The sequence below is a fragment of the Pygoscelis adeliae genome, unplaced genomic scaffold, assembly GCF_000699105.1.
Source record: "Pygoscelis adeliae isolate BGI_AS28 unplaced genomic scaffold, ASM69910v1 Scaffold263, whole genome shotgun sequence".
Taxonomy (NCBI): Eukaryota; Metazoa; Chordata; class Aves; order Sphenisciformes; family Spheniscidae; genus Pygoscelis; species Pygoscelis adeliae.
The window spans coordinates 1,356,406-1,373,952 of record NW_008824552.1 but is presented as its reverse complement, the minus strand read 5'-3'; the positions used below and the strand labels follow the sequence as shown (position 1 = coordinate 1,373,952).

General features: G+C 38.6%; 1 protein-coding gene across 1 annotated transcript in view; it reads left to right on the top strand.

Annotated features, from left to right (window-relative positions):
• Window positions 1-17,547, top strand: part of UVRAG (UV radiation resistance associated) — an 81,272-nt gene that overhangs the window by 30,721 nt on the left and 33,004 nt on the right. The window contains exons 12-13 of the mRNA XM_009321954.1: window positions 1,261-1,426; window positions 16,982-17,060. Coding sequence (XP_009320229.1) covers window positions 1,261-1,426; window positions 16,982-17,060 — 245 coding nt within the window. The remainder of the gene's footprint in view (window positions 1-1,260; window positions 1,427-16,981; window positions 17,061-17,547) is intronic.

Here is a 17,547-nt window from a genome sequence, read left to right as displayed (position 1 = left end):
TTTAAAACAAACCAATTTGTCAGTGTGACAAAAATCAGTCTATTGCTTCGTTTTCCTGATTGCACTAAATGTGGTAATGAACTCAGTTTGGTAATTCTTGAGAAATCAGTGGCATGCCTCTCTTGGCCCATTTTCAGTTTACTGGTATTAAATCCTTATAAAAAACAAAATTCTTTATCAAAGTCTCTATAAATATTGTATTACGAGGAAGAACTATTAAGCATTAAACTCAGTGAAATATGCAGTTAAGTTTGAAAACCAGCTGTCGGACATGTATCTTATTTCAGACTCTTAGTAGATAATAATATTTAAAAAAATTCAGGCGTCTGAAGGATCAAAAAAAATTTATTCCCTAAAAAGCTAGTTTTGCTGCAAATGTTGAACACTTTTTACAAAATCCTTTTTGAAAGGGGTGTAACTTTTAAATCCATCTATCGTGTTGTGTTCTGATAGAGCTCAGTATGATTTCATAGTTGTCTTTGAACATCATTATAAGCTTTCTTAAAGGTCCTCTGTTCAGTTGATTTCACGGGACTCCCTTGTGCCTCAGAAGGGATGACTGTCATGTTGTTTGTATTGGTGTGTTCACTTACAAAGAAGAAAAATAGAGAAAACGGAAAGGAACAAGCCCTTAATGTGGCTAAAGGACGTAATTTGAATCACAAGGCCTGTGTGTATTCCGGGCAGGTGGCGCTTTAAGGTTGAAACCTTAAATGTCAAATTGAAAGTGATACTTTAAAACAACGGGTTAATCTAAGTTCTTCCAGTTATTGGCAGAGAACAGAGTTCATACCCCGGGGTCGGTGTATCTCCAACTGATCTCGCTAATGAATAAAGTTACGGAGGAATGCAGCTTTTCCCTGACCCCGGTCATACATGTCAGCCTCATCTAGAGGGATGCAGAAAGTTTAAGACTTGAATTTTGTCTTGGGAATTTTGTTTCACTTTTCCATCTCTTCTTTACCCTCCCCCACCCAGCCAAATGTTGAGAAGAGTTAACTTTTAGCTTTGGAAGTGTAAAATTGGAAGGAGAACAAGCCATCACCCATTTTACATTTGCCTCTTCCATTAAAGGGCAGTAGTGAACTGCAAACGATCGTAAAGCAGTCTAAATTTGTTTCAGACTTGCATCTATTCTTAAGTTATAACTTCTGGTAGCTTCATTAGTTGTATCATTCCCTAAGCAATAAGGATGAACTTGTGCTGAGCCTGCAGTGAGATCCAATTGATGAAATAATGGAATCTTTTTGTTGTTGACAGCAAAAGATGACGGAAGCATTGCTGTTGCCCTGGGCTACACCGCTCACTTGGTTTCAATGATATCCTACTTCTTACAAGTGCCACTCAGGTATCCTATAATTCACAAGGGCTCCCGGTCTACAATCAAAGATAATATCAATGACAAACTGACGGAGAAAGAGCGAGAGTAAGTATGTCGTATATGTGCTTATGTACTTTCTTCAAAGCAACAGAAAAAACCTTTAACAGTTTTGAGTAGTCTGAAGTGACAGAGAGTTTGAAGTTATTTGTTACTCCTTTCAGTAGCCGTGGGACAGTTGTTTGAGTTTCTCATGTTGGAATTCTGTGATCTAACAGAGTAGCTAGTCCAGCTTTGTCGTTCTAGGCCTGTTGGCAGGCATATACCATAGATTAGGCTTCCAATAATGATAGAAAAATTTAAATAGTGTGTCTTCTAGGTAAGTTTTGGCTGCTGATTAGAAAACTTGCCTTTCATGTTTTGCTGCTGGCTATGGGAATAGACTGCAGGTAGCAAGCATAGCTTCACTGAGGAGTTACTGCCAGTGTTGTAGTAGTGGTTGATGAACGTGACAAAATAAATAGCTTTCTTCAACGCAGAGGACTTTAACCAATTGAGAAAGAGCACTGTAAACTGTTATCTACTCTGAATCAACTTAATATTCAATGAAGTGTTTTTCATCTGTTCTGTAATCATTGTCTTTCAACATGTAGCTACACTATTGTTGTGTTACTAGGAAACTATCTTGCTGTCCTTAAATCCACTTTCTGAATGCCTTCTCCTGCATTTTGGCACTTTGCCTGTTTTCCCGCTGTCTTTGCACCTGCGTGCTCTAATATGAAAATGGTGGCAATTACTGGTTAAGCTTCACTTTGTAGCCTGCAACCACAGAACTCAAAGGAATGCGACACTGGACCAGCTGTGGGAGGCCAGCTGCTCCGCTCTGATCCTGTGCGTGTATGGGTGGCTGCAAAGACAGGCTTGCAGCACCAAGTAACTTTGTTTCTCCAAATGCAGGGTTTGAAAAGAAAATGGCAGAAAGAAATGTATTTGTGGAAAGTAGCTGTCTCTATTGACAGGAAGCCTGTAAAAAAAAACAAAAAACAAAACCACAACCCCTCTTCTCTTTGGAAGTATGCAATCAAAGTGTTATAATATTTTAACACTAATTCCTAATAGTCCAAATCAAGATGGAAGGGTCTTATTGTGCATAGTTGATGATACTGGGATGCTTGGAAGTGTCTGATTTCTCTTTGAAGCTCAGTGACTTTTGGCAGGACAGCAGAGGTAACTTGCCTTAAGAGTTAAGACCTCACTGAGGTCTTCCTGTTTTGCCACAATAAAATATGACCGTACGATTATGTCTTGCAAATTATCTTTCATACCATTTTAATAATTTGTTTAAACAGTTCCTGGGTAACTTAATAGAACATTAATCTGTTTTGCTTCAGTTTAGTTCTCCAAGTATATGATCATACTCCTTCCTGTACATCACTTTCAGAAGGGTAGCAAACTAGAACATTTATATCTGGAAAACAAATTTCTGAGGAGCAGAGCTGCCTGTGTGTGGGTGTATAAAAATTAAACCAATTTCCTGTTGTCTGAGACAGATTGGAAGGTTTAGTCCTTCAGGCTGTAGCCTTCCAAACCCTCATGACTTAATCCTTTCTTTCACAATAGATTTCTGAAAAGGAGAAAGTTTAGCTAAGTGTATGAATCCCTGTTGGGCCATTTACCTGTGTTCTGCAAGAGTTTTGCAGGATTAGCTCCTGCCTGAGATCTTCTCTTCCCAGCTATTGGAGAGTCAATCCTACCGACTCTCAAAGGACTTCAGTTGCTATAGAAAACCTCAAATGTCTTAACTTGCAGTTTTCTTTCTAAACTAATAGCTCATGTTTCTCACCTGCTCCTAACTGAATTGAACAGAGCAATTAACATGCATTATTAAATGTCTTTATTTCAGTCACCTGTCCTTTAGCAGCTTTTCAAACTCCAGCATAAACTGTTGAGTAATTACAGTGAGGTTTCCTCTATACTCAATCTTTACTATAGCACATAGCATCATGATTATTGACTAGGTTAAACATTTTACTTGGCTTCATGCTTTTTTTTTTTCCGACTGCAGGGTTGCCCTGAGATTCATATTAAGGGCTTCTAAAAATCGTGCATTGGGGGAATAGCTGATGTTTTCACTCGAGAGCAATTTCATAAGTACATGTGTTTGTTTTTAGCGTTGTACTGTATAAATGTGTTACTTCACTTTCAAGTTTCTTTACCAGCTTTTTAAAGCCTTTATAGTAAGCTGGTTAAATATTTTTGAGAGCTTTCAGAATGTAAGTTATGTTTGGGAAATACTTTATCTGCTTCAGATTTGTTTACTTGGATCATCCAGGTCACCTAAATCTCAAGGTTCTTATAGAAGTATTCAATTTTGTCTGCTGCAATTACTGTTATATTGGAACTTAAGAGCGTACAAAAGAAGTAGGAGGTTGTGGTGAGAACTTAGCGCTTATCTGGCCGCAATACTGATGGTAGAATGAGGTGTAGAATACCTGCCAGTAGCATACAATATATGGTCAGCTTTGTAATTGTAGAGATGTTTGTGTTTACAATCTATTCAATAACTGCTCCCTTCTTGTACTGCATAAAATAGTTTTGGTACTACTAAAAGGCTGTAAGTTTTCTCCCATAAATCTGCTCTTACGACTTTCTGAACCACCAAGGTGAGGCAAGAATACGGTTTTCACTAAATATCTCATTCAGGCACTTCTTCAGTGGTCCCTTTCAACATCTCCAGAGTGCATCGAATAGGTAGGAAGAGAGAGTACCATTCCTCAAAAGTTCTGGAGTCTGGAAGATTTCAAAGCAAATGATAGATACAGAACTCCCAAATTTAAGCTACTTAGGACAGCAGCATGTTCCTCTCTCCAGTGACAAACATGTTTGCTGAATAAACCACCTAAATTCTTTGGCACTGTTCTTGTGGAGCTGAAGCCTAGCACTTCATCGTGTTCTCATAAACATAGTAAATCATTTAATCTCAGCATTCTTGTGATATGTTCTGACGCTGTCTGTCAAGCCCTGCATTTAATGCTTCTGTTAGCCTGCTCCCAGATTTTTACATGAAGAATAGCTTCCAGTTTAGAGCAAAATAAGGATTGTTATGTCTGGAGTGAGACATACTTTGTGAAATCGCCTGGGTTGGTGTTGCTGCTATTGTCATAGTATTTTTTTTTATATAGTCTTCACTTCAGTTCTTTTCTTTCAATGCTGATACAAGCTAAACATCTCGCAAAGTAAATGCCTGCATTTTGCTGGCTGGAAGCTCCTGAATCTTTTGAAACCATATCTGTCTCCTTGGTAGTTTTAGAGTGAGTACAGCAAAGCACACTTATGCCATCTGTTTGGGAGTCTTCTGGCATCTCTGACTCAAAGCTATGCTCGGTTGCTACTTTTTATAATTGAAACTTCACATGACACTTCTACAACCTGCCAGTTGAATATTTAAGAATAGAATACTCGTTTAATCAAATCACATTAGACAGCTTGGAAATATGTATACTCCCCTAAGAAAAATAACGTTCTTTGGAGTTTAGTGACCTTTCTGGTACCCTGCGTCTGTCTGGACAAGTGAAATGCACATTCAGAGAAATTTTCTGTTGTATTTTTGCATTCTCATTCATATTGTGTCTTTTAAAAGGTTTTTCAAGAACTCTTACGTCCCTGCTAGGTAATTTGGAAATGAGAATGGTTTCAAGACATAGTTTTGCTAACATTGTTTCTCTCTAGCGATAGTAAAGAGAACTCAAATAGTACATGCAGTCTTGTTCTGTGCGATGCTACACCTTCTTCCCACCATAACGTGTTAAGGGAGGATTAGAAAACTAGCAGTAGTAAGAAAGTAACCACCTCAAAGTCATATTTCAGGTTAGGGGAAAATAAATGAAGGGGTCGAATACAGGATCTAAAAAGGTTTTGTATTTAAAAGGCAAAACCCATAGTTTTCAAGCATAGCTGTTGGTGTACCTACAGGCATTTCAGAGTTGTCTCATCTCAAAGAAGTGTTCTTTTTTTTTTTCTTCTGTTGTATGTTTAAATATTGAACTTGTTGCCACTTAATGTTATAAAGGTCAAAAATATATATAAACTTTAAAAATAAAATAAAAAAACCCAAACAGGCCCTAGACAGTCATGGAAGAAGCCTGGTCTAGTCTGGTGCATTTTTTGCAGGAATTTTTGGCATTTGCTGATCTGAGATAACAGTAAACTACCGTAAAGGTTTTCTTGGCATTTTCTAGTTCATAGAAAGATTTAAGGTCTTTTCTTCCACTCTTCTTGACAAATAGAGACACCAACAGGCCGAAGGGTACACAAACAGCCGCGATGCAGTCTTGGGCATCTGCATTCAAAGGCATCTGACAACTTTGCAGTTATGTTTTATGACTTTGATGTACCTCAGGAACCAAACAGTCATATGAAATGGCATAAGGAGGAGTGAAATGGAGTGTGCTGCCATGGCTTTCTAAATTATGCTACTTCTTGTCCTGTCTGAACACCTTCTGTTGTCACTAAACATAGGAAATAGGGCGGTCTGTCTGCACTACTGTGTCCTCATAGAAAACAGGATCAAAATTGTATGCTGTGTTTGCAGCTAAAAGTGATAGGTCTGACCCTGAAGTAATTTCCTGGAAACTATCTCTGTGATGTGGCATCATACCTCAAAATTGTCTTTTTCTGGAGCTCAACTTCATCATTTTTGAGAACTTCATGCCAGAAGATTGTAATTATTAGTCTGTTTTTTGTCTTGATGTTTAATTTAGGTAGAGGTTCCAGAAGTAGCTGTTCAGAGCCAGGGTGGTGAAGATCTGCTGGCATCAGACTTGATCTGGAAACAAAGTCTGAGTGCACCCGACCTCTTATATCACAGAGGCGCTGCAGCACTCGAAACCAGCTGTAATTCTATGGGTGCCCAAAACTTAAAGGCCAGTTTCATTTCATTGCTGTAGCCCGTGTGGGAAGTGAAAAGGTATGAATAATAAAAACCAGGTCATCTTTCACGGGGATGAGGCAGTCTTGTAGCAACTGAAGAGCGTATCAAGCATAAAACGCGGCTGCCCTTGTTGGATGTTCAGAATATTTCTGGATTCCTTAAGGATGTAAAGCCATGAATGAGTTTATCCTCATATAGCTTCTGTACCGCTAAAGCCGACATGCAAGTGCAGGGCCAAAGGGCTGCAGCACCGTGTGTGGTGCATGTTAACGTATCTGTACGGCTTATTGACCGAGTCTTGAATTCAAACCAGCAGGTTGGTTTACCCCAGTTTGGGATGCTTTTAATTAGTTTAGGGAGCCAAATGTCAGAGAAGTGGAAAAGTTAGGAGTAAGTTGGGCCAAGGTGTACTTCTAATCTGCATGTGTTCAAGCAGTTGATCTGATATGTTGCTGTTGTATTTCTAGACGGACTCATTTGCACTGATAAAGAAAACTTCCATTATATTGTGTGTGGTTCACACTGTGTTAAGTCATGCAATATGAGTTACTGACAGCGTAAGGTCTGATGGAAAAAGTTTCACTTCTCAGGCCTGTGAGTAAAGCAAAGGTTGTATCAAAGCCGGTTCTGCTCCAAGACTGCTTCCAAATTACCTTTCTCAATGTGTTGTCTTTCAATTCTTTTAAGCTTAATCAAGCTGGATTTGCAGATAAGTGGAGATGAGTGCTGCTGAGCAGGCATATGGATAATCTTGGAGCATTTGGAAACCACTTGTTGAATGAGCTTAGTCTAACAGTGGTCCTTACTGCTGTGGCCTTGCTTCTGTTCTGAAGAAGAGGAAAGTCAGAGTTTCAGCTGTAGTAGACTTACTACAGCTGAAGGTGGTTATTGCTTTGTGCCTGGTAACAGATAAGCCACTTGCAACAAAGCAGTCTGAAAAATCGTGACACAAGCAAGTGAAGAATAATAACTTTTCACTGACATTAACATCTTCCAACTCAGTCGAAAAGTCTTTAATCACATTTGGTACTTCGGCTGAGATGATAAAATGGCAGCTTTGGGAAGAAATCTTGGCAAACTTAAATCAGATGGAGGGAGATGGTTTGTTGAGAAATCTAATAGCTGTCAAAGCAAAGTTGATTCTTTGTGGTAGATTGAGTGTGTGTTAAGTGTTCAACTATATTGCTCAAAGAATGCTTTTTGCCATGAACTTATCTTGAACTGTATTTTTACGTTCCACATTCTTGAGGATATTTAGCTAGAACCCAGGGTTGTTTTATTGTTGATCACCAAAATAATGCTTTTGCCTTCGTTGGGTCAGCAAATATTACTGTGCGTAGATTAAGAATTAGATCAGGTGTTCTTTAATAAATTTAGATACTGTTAATACCATTTTTGGGAACTAGAAGCTTTTACGTGCTCCTGGTTAGTCTGAGAAAGCAGATTTTGTTTACCGCAGTAGATGAGACCAGTGACCCCAGACATCTACAGCTGAGAAATGTTTCTGTGAAGACATACTAGTCTTAATTTACTCCCATTGGAACACTATACTCCTGATGAGATTATTTTTCAAAACATTACTTCATTTTTCAATAAGCAGGGACTTGACCTATATAAAGTGTCCTCTAGTTAAAAATGATCCTTCAGTGGCAGGGGGATTTAAAGTTCTGATAGCGAGGTTGCCTGCTCTGTCCTTACAGATAGTCCTTGCGTTGTGATATCCATCACGGTGTGTATGTAGCAAGCCTTGGATTCCAGCTGAAACATGTCACGGAAATGCACGATCTACAAAAAGCCATCAGTGTCGCTTGTTCCGTGGATTGCTAGCTGTGTTTTTGAGGCATTTGAAAGCGTTATTTGCTGAACTAGTAGAATGATACCCTCTTGTATAAATCGGTGACTGTCTTATCAAGAACTGCCTGACTTTCATAATCTGGGTCTTTGCTTTCTTTTCCTGTATACAGCCTGTACATATTGAAGCTATTGTGCGTTCTCCAAGAGCAAGGTCACAGCAGTTACACTTCTTAATAGAAAGATGGCAGTGCTTCTGCTTTCGATTATCTTCTTGTTGAGCTATTCAGATAGGCATTTTGAAAATACATTTCTTAAAGTTAAACTGCCAATATGTTTTCCAGTAAACTAATTATCTTTGTATTGTGTAAAGCTTGAATGAGGATATGCTTTTTTCCCTTGGCAGTCTGTATTTTTGTCATCAAGTTTGTTTTACAAGTATAGCTTTTTCTCTCAAGTAGAAACTAAAAACCATAGAGTAATCAAATCTGAATTCACTTGTGATGTGTGATTCATGTTCATGTCTTAATCTCATCTGTAACAAAGCAAAGTGCACACTTGTAATCCTTTTTTCTGCCTTTTCATTTGATTTCAGCGTTGCTCACCAGGTGGGGATCTTACTTTTTCGTTTAAAACTTTTGCAATCATGCTGATTGTTGGCAGACTACTTAGCTGTTCCTGGTAGGCTAGTAGTCACCCTAAGGTCAGTTTGTGGCCTCCACCATCAACTGGTAGCTTGATCTAAAAAGGATCCGAAGTGCTCTGTGTTGCATCTCTGTAATTGAGAAGTCTGGTGGTGAAGGCAGTTTCATACTACTGCATTTTAGTTGTGTTCCTTCCAGCAAGCACTCAGCTGCTTGGGTCTGCTACTTAAGATCAGTGCCACTCTCTGCTCTGAAGCAGATGTAACCGTGGTACAGCTTATCTGAGAAGGAAACAGGTTTTGAAGCTGTGCAGCCAAAGCTTCTTGTGCCTTGGTCTTCGCGGAGTGCTAAGAGGTTGGAAGTGCTAGGTATTTTGGTGTCCGTGGCTCTCTAGCAGTCTACTTTTCCTGATACTCGATTCGAAGTGTCCTTGGGAAGAGTGATTTCAATTGAGCTGGCTGGAGGATCGTAGTCCTTCTCACTTAGAAGGCTTTCAAGGTTTGCTTTATTCTGGTTGAGAAAAGTCCCAGCACTTTTTAAATAGCACAAGCTTTCTCCTCTGGATACAACATTCCTTTACAGTGAGCAAAGAGGATGTGGTTAGGTTGGAGGGAAAACACTAGCTCCTTCCTCCCCTGCCTGCCCCCCTTGCAGCCCCCCAAAAGGGGATGAGGTTGAAATAACTCAAATTTCAGTAAATATTTAAACCTTGTTCTTGTACACTCCTCATACTTCAGTCATATCAAGCAAGAACTTATGACTTTTTCGGGTCATTATCTTATCTGGATTGGGCTATTTAGCTCTATCCTTGTATAGGGTGTCCTATCCATGGGCTTAAGCTTGACATTCATGATTTTCTAAACTGCCCTATTTTTTGGTAGAGCCGTGTGAGGCACAGTTGTTCCCTGGATCTGATGGATGACTCTCTGTTATCGCACCAGTGACTGTTACAGTCACAGAAATTACATCAGTTCTTTATCTGTATAATAGTGAATAATTGGGTTTCAGCTGCATTCTGCCAAGTCTGCTCTACAGTCATCTCCCTGCAGCCATTCTGCTTACTGTCCTTGAAAATAAGAAGTGAAGGAAAAAGCCATGTCAAGTTTGTTCTCTGACAAATTCGGTGGATGCAGTTGGGCAGGAAGTATCAAAGGTACTGCAGATATGGTGATGTGAAAATACAGCGGTACCAGCTTCATTTAGTTGGTGGACTAAGTTTCTGATCTTCAGTTAACTACTGGATAATTTAGTGGTCTTAAATTAACAGCAAGGACATTTACATTTTAGCTTGCAAAGCTACAAATATTAGCGGTCCTTGTACTTTTGCATCACTTTGTGTTAGATAACCTTAATTTTCAATTCCAAACAAGGTTTGGAATTTTACCTACGTTTGCTAAATGGGATGTAATACGCTATTTAAATTGTGTCACACTTCAGCCTGTGGAAAACAGTTGGATGTGATGTGTGTTTAAAAAAAAAATAAATCATTATTTTACTGACTTCTTCCCTAAAGAGCTTTCTGAAGTAGAGATTAAACTTTGAGACTTTAATATAATTTGGGATATGGCAGAAGTCTGACCAGAAGAGAGAATGGAAGATCTAAAACACATGGTGTAATACCAAAGCAGAAGCAGGTGAAAGCAGTTAAAAATGAAGCAATTCCTTAAGCTTTAAAAATAGTTTGTATTAAAGACAGGCGGTTATAGACAATAAAAATTGGCCACCAATATATTGGTACATATGTGATTTTTCTGGATACATAGGAGTTCATAAATCACAGAACACAACAGTAAATGTATTTGGACTTGAATTCATAAGAGATACTTGAGGTCTAAAATAAATGTATGGAATAAAGATTCTTTCAGCTTTTTTTAAGTTACCATCTGAGTAAACCAAGAGTCCTGTGGTGATTTACTGCATGTTCATCAAATGCCGAAGTTACTATGTAAAACAGCTAAAGATTAGCTGAGGATTTAAAATTAAATGAGATCATGATGGCTGATAAGTACTTGTCAAAGGTCAGCTGAAAAAGGTGGGACAGTGAAGAGAAGTTCGTAGTGGTTCGAGTAGAATAATTAGGACACTTTACTTAAGAGTTGTAAGAAGGGTGGTCCTAATGCATAAAATGCTGAAATTAGGCTAATTCCAAATTTTTAGCTTTGAAACAGACCAAGTTTTCCAGAATCAATATCTGTGGGCAACATAAGCAATCTGTAAAAGACCTTTTTTATGTAGTCAGCTTTCTCATTTTTAAATACATCAGTATTAGCAAGCAGTTTTGGTTGGAGACACTGTAGTAGCGAAGTTCCTGCCCGTGCTGTCTTATCAAAACCAGTGGTTTAGTCCAAGTCAGTAAGAGATGGGTTAAACCCCTTTCTTTTATTAAGTAGTAACTAATACTTTCTATAGGGAAATAAACCGCCAAACCTGATTAATCCAAACTGTAGGCATCTCAGCTTAAACTGTAAATATGGGGGGGGGGGGAATCCTTGCAAGAAGCTTTTCTCTATCATCTCCCCCTGAAATTTCTCAGACTTGCTTTCAGCAGCGCATAAGCATAGTCTCCTTTGTTATGCCTTAATCATAGAAAATAAGGCTGAAATCAACACTGAAAAGTAATTTAGACAGTCTTCCTACCCCAAAGAGGGATGAAGTTTCTTTAGAGGGAAGCGTTACCATAGCTGAGATACAGGGTGGTTTGAACTTGCCTTAGAGACGATACATTAGACTTCTTTGTGCCTGTAGCTTTATGATTATAAGATGATCTACTCGTGTCTGGATGAACAGGTAGTTTCAGCAACACGGAGCGATGGCTGGTGGTTTCATGCGGCATGCTGTGGCTTTTGGATGGGATTGCTGCAGAGATGTTGTAGAGCCCACAGAAATGTCTTCAGGCCCTTGGGCAGGTGCAGCTGGCAAAGGCAGTCATTGAAATGCCTGTATGCTCATCCTATATTCCTCCCAGACAACAAATGTTTTCAGACATATCTTGAACTGATGATTGAAATTTGCCTTGGTTTAACACTGATACTTCTGTTTAGCTGTTTGCATCTTAATGATTCAGGTGGAGTGGAAATGATGGCAACCAGCCACCATTAGTTTTCCATATTGACTGGAAATGCATCTATTGAGTTTCTTTTTTTTTATAGAAGGACTTTTAAACCAGAGTTGACAATTTAGTGCTGTGTCTACATTCTTTGTAACCTTACAAATGTGACTTACTGTAGTAAGATTATGCTTTTCATTACAGTTTGAGGTATAACTGCATGCTTGTTGTGCCTAAGATGTATGCTACTTGACTAAATAAGATGTTAGAAAAAAATCTCGTTAAAGACTGGCTCCAATACAACAGCTTCCTAAGAGTCCTGTTGATGGTGTAGTCGGGTACCTGTAAGCTTGATACCCATCAGAATGGTATTTCTTATGCAAATGTTCAAACTGACTATTTTAAAACTTAGCATTTGTGAAGTGTTGCAAGAAGAACTCAACATTTAATTCCATTGTTGATGGTAGGGTGCTGGTTCTGTAGTTTTAACTTGGAGAAAAGGTAGACTTTTAGCCCTGTTTTTTATTTAAAAGGCTGACTTGGGATTACTTTTCCCCATCAGAGTTTCTGTGAGCAAAGCATGTAACCTTCACCTCGCTTCTTCCTTTTTCGCAACCCTTTTGGGGGGGTTTAATGAGGCCTACTACTCTAGAAACTTTCACATAGAGTCTACAGCATAAAAATAACACCAATGCTGACACTTAGCCACTCCTTTTAGCTGGGATTTCTTCCTTTTCCACCCCTTCTTGCCTGGGCAGTTTACAAGGAAATCAAGAGATTCTTCCGCCTAGGCTTGCACTAACCTGTATTCTGATACTTGAGTGCACACTTTGATTTGTCGGTCTCACTTGAGTTCCTTACTGCTGGTTATGCAGATCAGCAGTACTCCAAGCCTTGGCCTGCTCGTACTTGTTTGCCTACTCATTGCCTATCAGCAAAACCTCCTTATGTGTAAATAGACTGAAACTAAGTTGCCCTATGTACTTCAAAAACACAACAGTTCTTTGTTCTTGGAACTGCTCAGTGGTTAGTGGCATCCAGTTGTGTTAAACACAAGATTTCAGTGCTAAGAATAGTATCTGATTTGAATATTAGGTGCCTTCGATGGAAGAGGAGAGTTTCTTGACTAGTTGTTGATAATGTGCTCCCTTCCGACTTCCATGCTGGTTTTTCTTGGACCAGGTTTAAGCTGAAGAGTTCTTTATCCAGCAGCTGACGTCTGCTTAGGAAGTGTGGCAGTAATTAATAGGGGATAGGTTGGAATAAAGCAGTTGATGTTGACTTGTTGGAATTAAGATTGCAGGTAGAGAGGAGATGCTTATTCTTGGGAACTCCCCAAGCAGGAGAGATGGGAGAGAGGTAAGGTGGAGGCAGATGAGTTGCCATCTCTATTCTAATTATTCAGAGATGATTCAAAGTGCCTTGTAACTGCTTCTATTTTTTTTTTAATATCCTGTCTCCCGTGAGAAATGGCAATCAAAACCTCTTCTTGTGAGACTGGGAAAACTTGGGTCTTGAATATATTAATGTTAGTAGAAGCCTTGTGTGTGCTTTGTGGCTCTAAGCATGATATTGTTCTAGTTCACTATGGAAAAAACTGTTCTGTCATTGTGGTATCACAAGTAGAAGAATCAAATTTTTGTCCAAAGCAACATGCTACGAAAGGGGAGGCGTCTAAAAACGTCGTGCATGTGTATGTTTAGCGGTTTATAATGGATTTGCCTCTGTTCCCGCAGTGTGGTACAGCTGGGTAACACGGGCCATCTGACTTGTATCCCAGTGAGTCCTATAAAACAGAACACATGACTCAAATTAACAAAAAACTTTGCATTTGTCACAGTCCTTCAGGATTAAATAAGCAAAACATAAAACTTCCAAAACAAACGTAAGCTTTTAAGATCGAGAATCCTCTTTATGTTATCTTAGATCTGAAAGGCACATATTGACCATCTGGTTAAAATCAGTCTTGTGTGCAGTTTGGATCACTTTTATACAGTGTTCTCCACCTTGTGAATTCAGAGTGGGACTGGTTTAATTTCAGCATCTTTGGCACAACTGTCATAGATCCTAAAGCTGCCCTTCCATGTGCCTGCTAGCTTGTTATTCCCTTTATCACTACTAGTCCTTGTGCTTTTCCCCAGCGCAGGCTCTTATCACTGCTGATATGTCAGATGTCTTAAGCGAAGCAAGAATAGCCTTGAGTACAGTGGAAACACGAGGTGCAGAAACAACTCCAAATTGGGGTTAACTTGCTATAAGTTACTAAATGTTGTGTTTTTTTCCTGCATCAAGTTAATGTTCTCTAAACTAAGATCGTCTTTGTGAGTCACTGTTAAAATTATTACTGCTCCATGCCAGCTGAGCAGTGTGCTCTTTATATACAGGAATAGAATATCTACTGTAAACTCAGGGTGTATTAGGGCTGCGTTTTAAGAAGTCTACATGCTACTGAAAAGTAATATTCCATAGTCATAAGATAAATATGAACGGATTTTTACAAGGGCACCCTTTGAACCTCACTGAGCAGAAGCTGTTCTGTTCATAAGTACTGCCTGCTAGCACGGTAGGTGTATGGTTTCCTTACAGTGTGTAAGTGCACTGCTCTGAGGAGGACCAGAGCTCAACTTCTGAGTGTACTCAGAACAAGTTTCCTACTGCTTGATAACTCCTCTCAGATGATCTCTTCTGGTGATTACACAACAGTTACACCTGCAGCTTGTTTTTTTTTTCTTCTTTCCACTAAACATATCACACTTATTCCTTTGGATTTGTCATCTTAGAGTAAGTATCTGTGTTCTGCTTTGAAGGAGCTTAAAATGATTTTTTCCCCAAACATGTCGGCAAGAATGGAAACAAGGAAGGTACATGTTGGAGTGGAGTGGGCGGGCGGATGCCATTTTGCATTTTATTGAGTGCTTTGTGATTATAAAAATACTAAAATAGTAGTTTTCAAATGTATTTTTTGAGCAAGTATAACTAAAACCTTACACAGCAGACTTAACTTTTTGCCGCATGCCAAAGAGAGATTTAGCTTACAGTCGTGCTTTTCTAAGGAGCAGGCAAGAAGAATTTCACATAGCGAGCCAGCAGTTAAAGTTGCATTCAATTATACTCAATGAAGCACTATATAAAATGTTTTGGTTCCTCTTCCTTAAGTTTATTGCTTGTGACCAGGCTTAATGGACAAGCAAGATAACACACAAAGAAAGAGACATAAAAGTTGGTAATATTTTTCTCTGAGTCATAAATGTGCATACACGAAGACATCCACTGATGTTTTTCAAGACTTTCATGTAAATGATTGTGTTATGAAAGCTGACACGAGGATGTATGTAGTTGAGAGTCTTTCAAGATTAATTATTGGAAGTTAGAGGACAGAAATGTGAATATTAACAAAAAAGCAGGACCAATGTGATAAACAGAAAAGCTTAATCTTTATCACTTGAAAGAAACTGTGTGTGGGAGATCGTAGCGAGCACTGTAAAGCAGTTTTTTTCCTCTTTTCTATACTGCATGTATCAGAGCTCTGTGTCTAATAATAGAATATGTGGTTCCCATTACTAGTGACTTAAATACTATCTTCTAGTGAAACATGGCTTGTGTTCCTAATGGTGCCTTTATTGTCAAGCTTGAGTGAGTTTTATACTGTTAATTGTAAAGGTATCCTTTAAATCTAAATCCTGCTCTATTTGGGTAGTGTAATTGTAGATATTGAAATGAATTCCTCTTGATTTGTATTTTACACTTAGGATAATGCGTCGTGGAATTTTTGTAGCATGTGTCACTTTGAAAAGTTTTATTTTCTTGCATGGGGTACTAGTTGGATTTATAGATCTATTAAGGTGAGCTAGATATATACTATTCACGGTGATTTTATTATTCCTCAACTTGAAGTGACCTAGTGAGTTTGAAAGTAGCATAAAACTTGGAGCTGACATCTTAATATTTGATCTGCTGTGATCATGACCTGTTAACCTTTAGCTTTAATGGCGCTATATAATTCTCCTTAAAAGTTCCAAATGTACTCTACTGTGGGGCTGATTGATGATAACATACGCTTTGCGTAATCACCCCTCTAGAATGTGTGTTGTTTCTAGTAGATATTGATCTCCTATATTTGTTATCTTATAGTTGAGAGAGACTTCGCTTTCTGATGTAATGTGGGTTTTGTGCAGATAGTACGCTCAGCATGTTGATTAGGAGCTACAGAACATACGGTTCTTGAAAAGGCAACAGCTCATTTCATGATGCAGTACCCATAAACATAAATTTTAGATTGTACTAAGATTACTGTATTGACCATGATGACCTCATAACCTCTGGTGGTAAGGAAGAGTCAAAATCCTTCGAAATGCAGTGTACGAATATTAGAACTCCTTATGAGAACTGTTTCACTGAAGCAAATATTTCTAGAACATATGCGTAAAATTATAGTCTTTAATGCAGACTGTCAAAGAGTTTCAATACTTCAGGGACTAAAGTTTTGGTTCTCTGATCTCATGCAGCAGTTTAGCACAGCTTATTTCTGTCTTTCTTACAAGCGATTTGCTGCATCTAGGTATTTAAAATTGTGAAAAATGCTTTATTTATTAACTAGGAGAAATAAACATTAGGAATATAATATTTGCAAGGGCTGTAGTGACCTATGATGCTGTAACTGACGTGAGCCTTTGGTGTGTGCGTGAAGCTTGTTGAAAGGAAAGGAATTGCATGTATTCTTTAAGTCTTCTTCTGGGGTGTTGGTAAGTGAGCCTGCAACTGGCTTCTGTGCGTGAAGAGATTTGCGCTCTTTCAATCGCAAAATAACAATCAAAAGAGAACAGGTGTTCTCTTTCTTTTTTCTTAAAAGATTAGTTCTGTTTGGAAATGAGCTAACCAAATGCGAATGGCCGGATACAAAGGGGTAAGGTAGGATCCGGTATTATGCTGCATGCTGCTTAAAACATGCTTCACTTAGTGAGAGGAATGTTGCAGCACTGAGAGAGTCATAAAGCATCTTTTAAAACCTAAAATACTTTAGAAAATGTAATTCACTGGCTGAATTCTGACATCAGTTTTTTAAAGGCTGATTGACTGGAGTTGCAGAGGGTTCCTAAGTACATCCCGTGGAGGGGGGTCCTGGGAGAAGTCAGCAAGGGAGGCTTTTTAAATCTTTACCTTCTCGGGAAAAGAGTCTGTGGCTTTTTACAGTTTACTTAAGCACCTGAATAATTTCACCTTAAATGCTTTTTTCTTTTCTTCTTTCCCATCAGATTTCCTTTATATCCAAAAGGAGGGGAGAAGCTTCAGTTTGAATATGGAGTATATCTTCTCAACAAAAATATAGCACAGGTTGGTACACTGAGGGTTTTATTTTTTCTGAGTATCTAAGTTCTGCTTAGTGTCAGTATGGCATGAGTGTGCATCTACTGTCTTGTGATGCTATTCTCTATGGCGAGCATCAGTGAACTAGTGGAGGCATTCTTCAAATCGTTGTCTTTGCTTACCTTACTGCTTTGTGTTCAAGACTTTCTCTTGTGGTGCTTGGAGAAGGGCTTGCCAGCTGATAATGAATCTTTTCCTTTTCAAGGAAATAGTATGAGTCTGTACACACTGTTTTGAAAATTGTAAATGTTTTCTGTTTTTTTTATTCTGTCATACTTGAAGAATCCATATGTGTCATTCTCATTGCTGCTTTAATTTTGCTGTATTATTACTTTAACTAGTATTCAACTCTTATGATAAGAAAACACAACAAGCTGGAAAACCTTAAGTCTTGCCAATGCATGACTTGTTTGGGGTTTTTTTTGTTGTTTTTGTTTTTAAATATAAAGTTCAC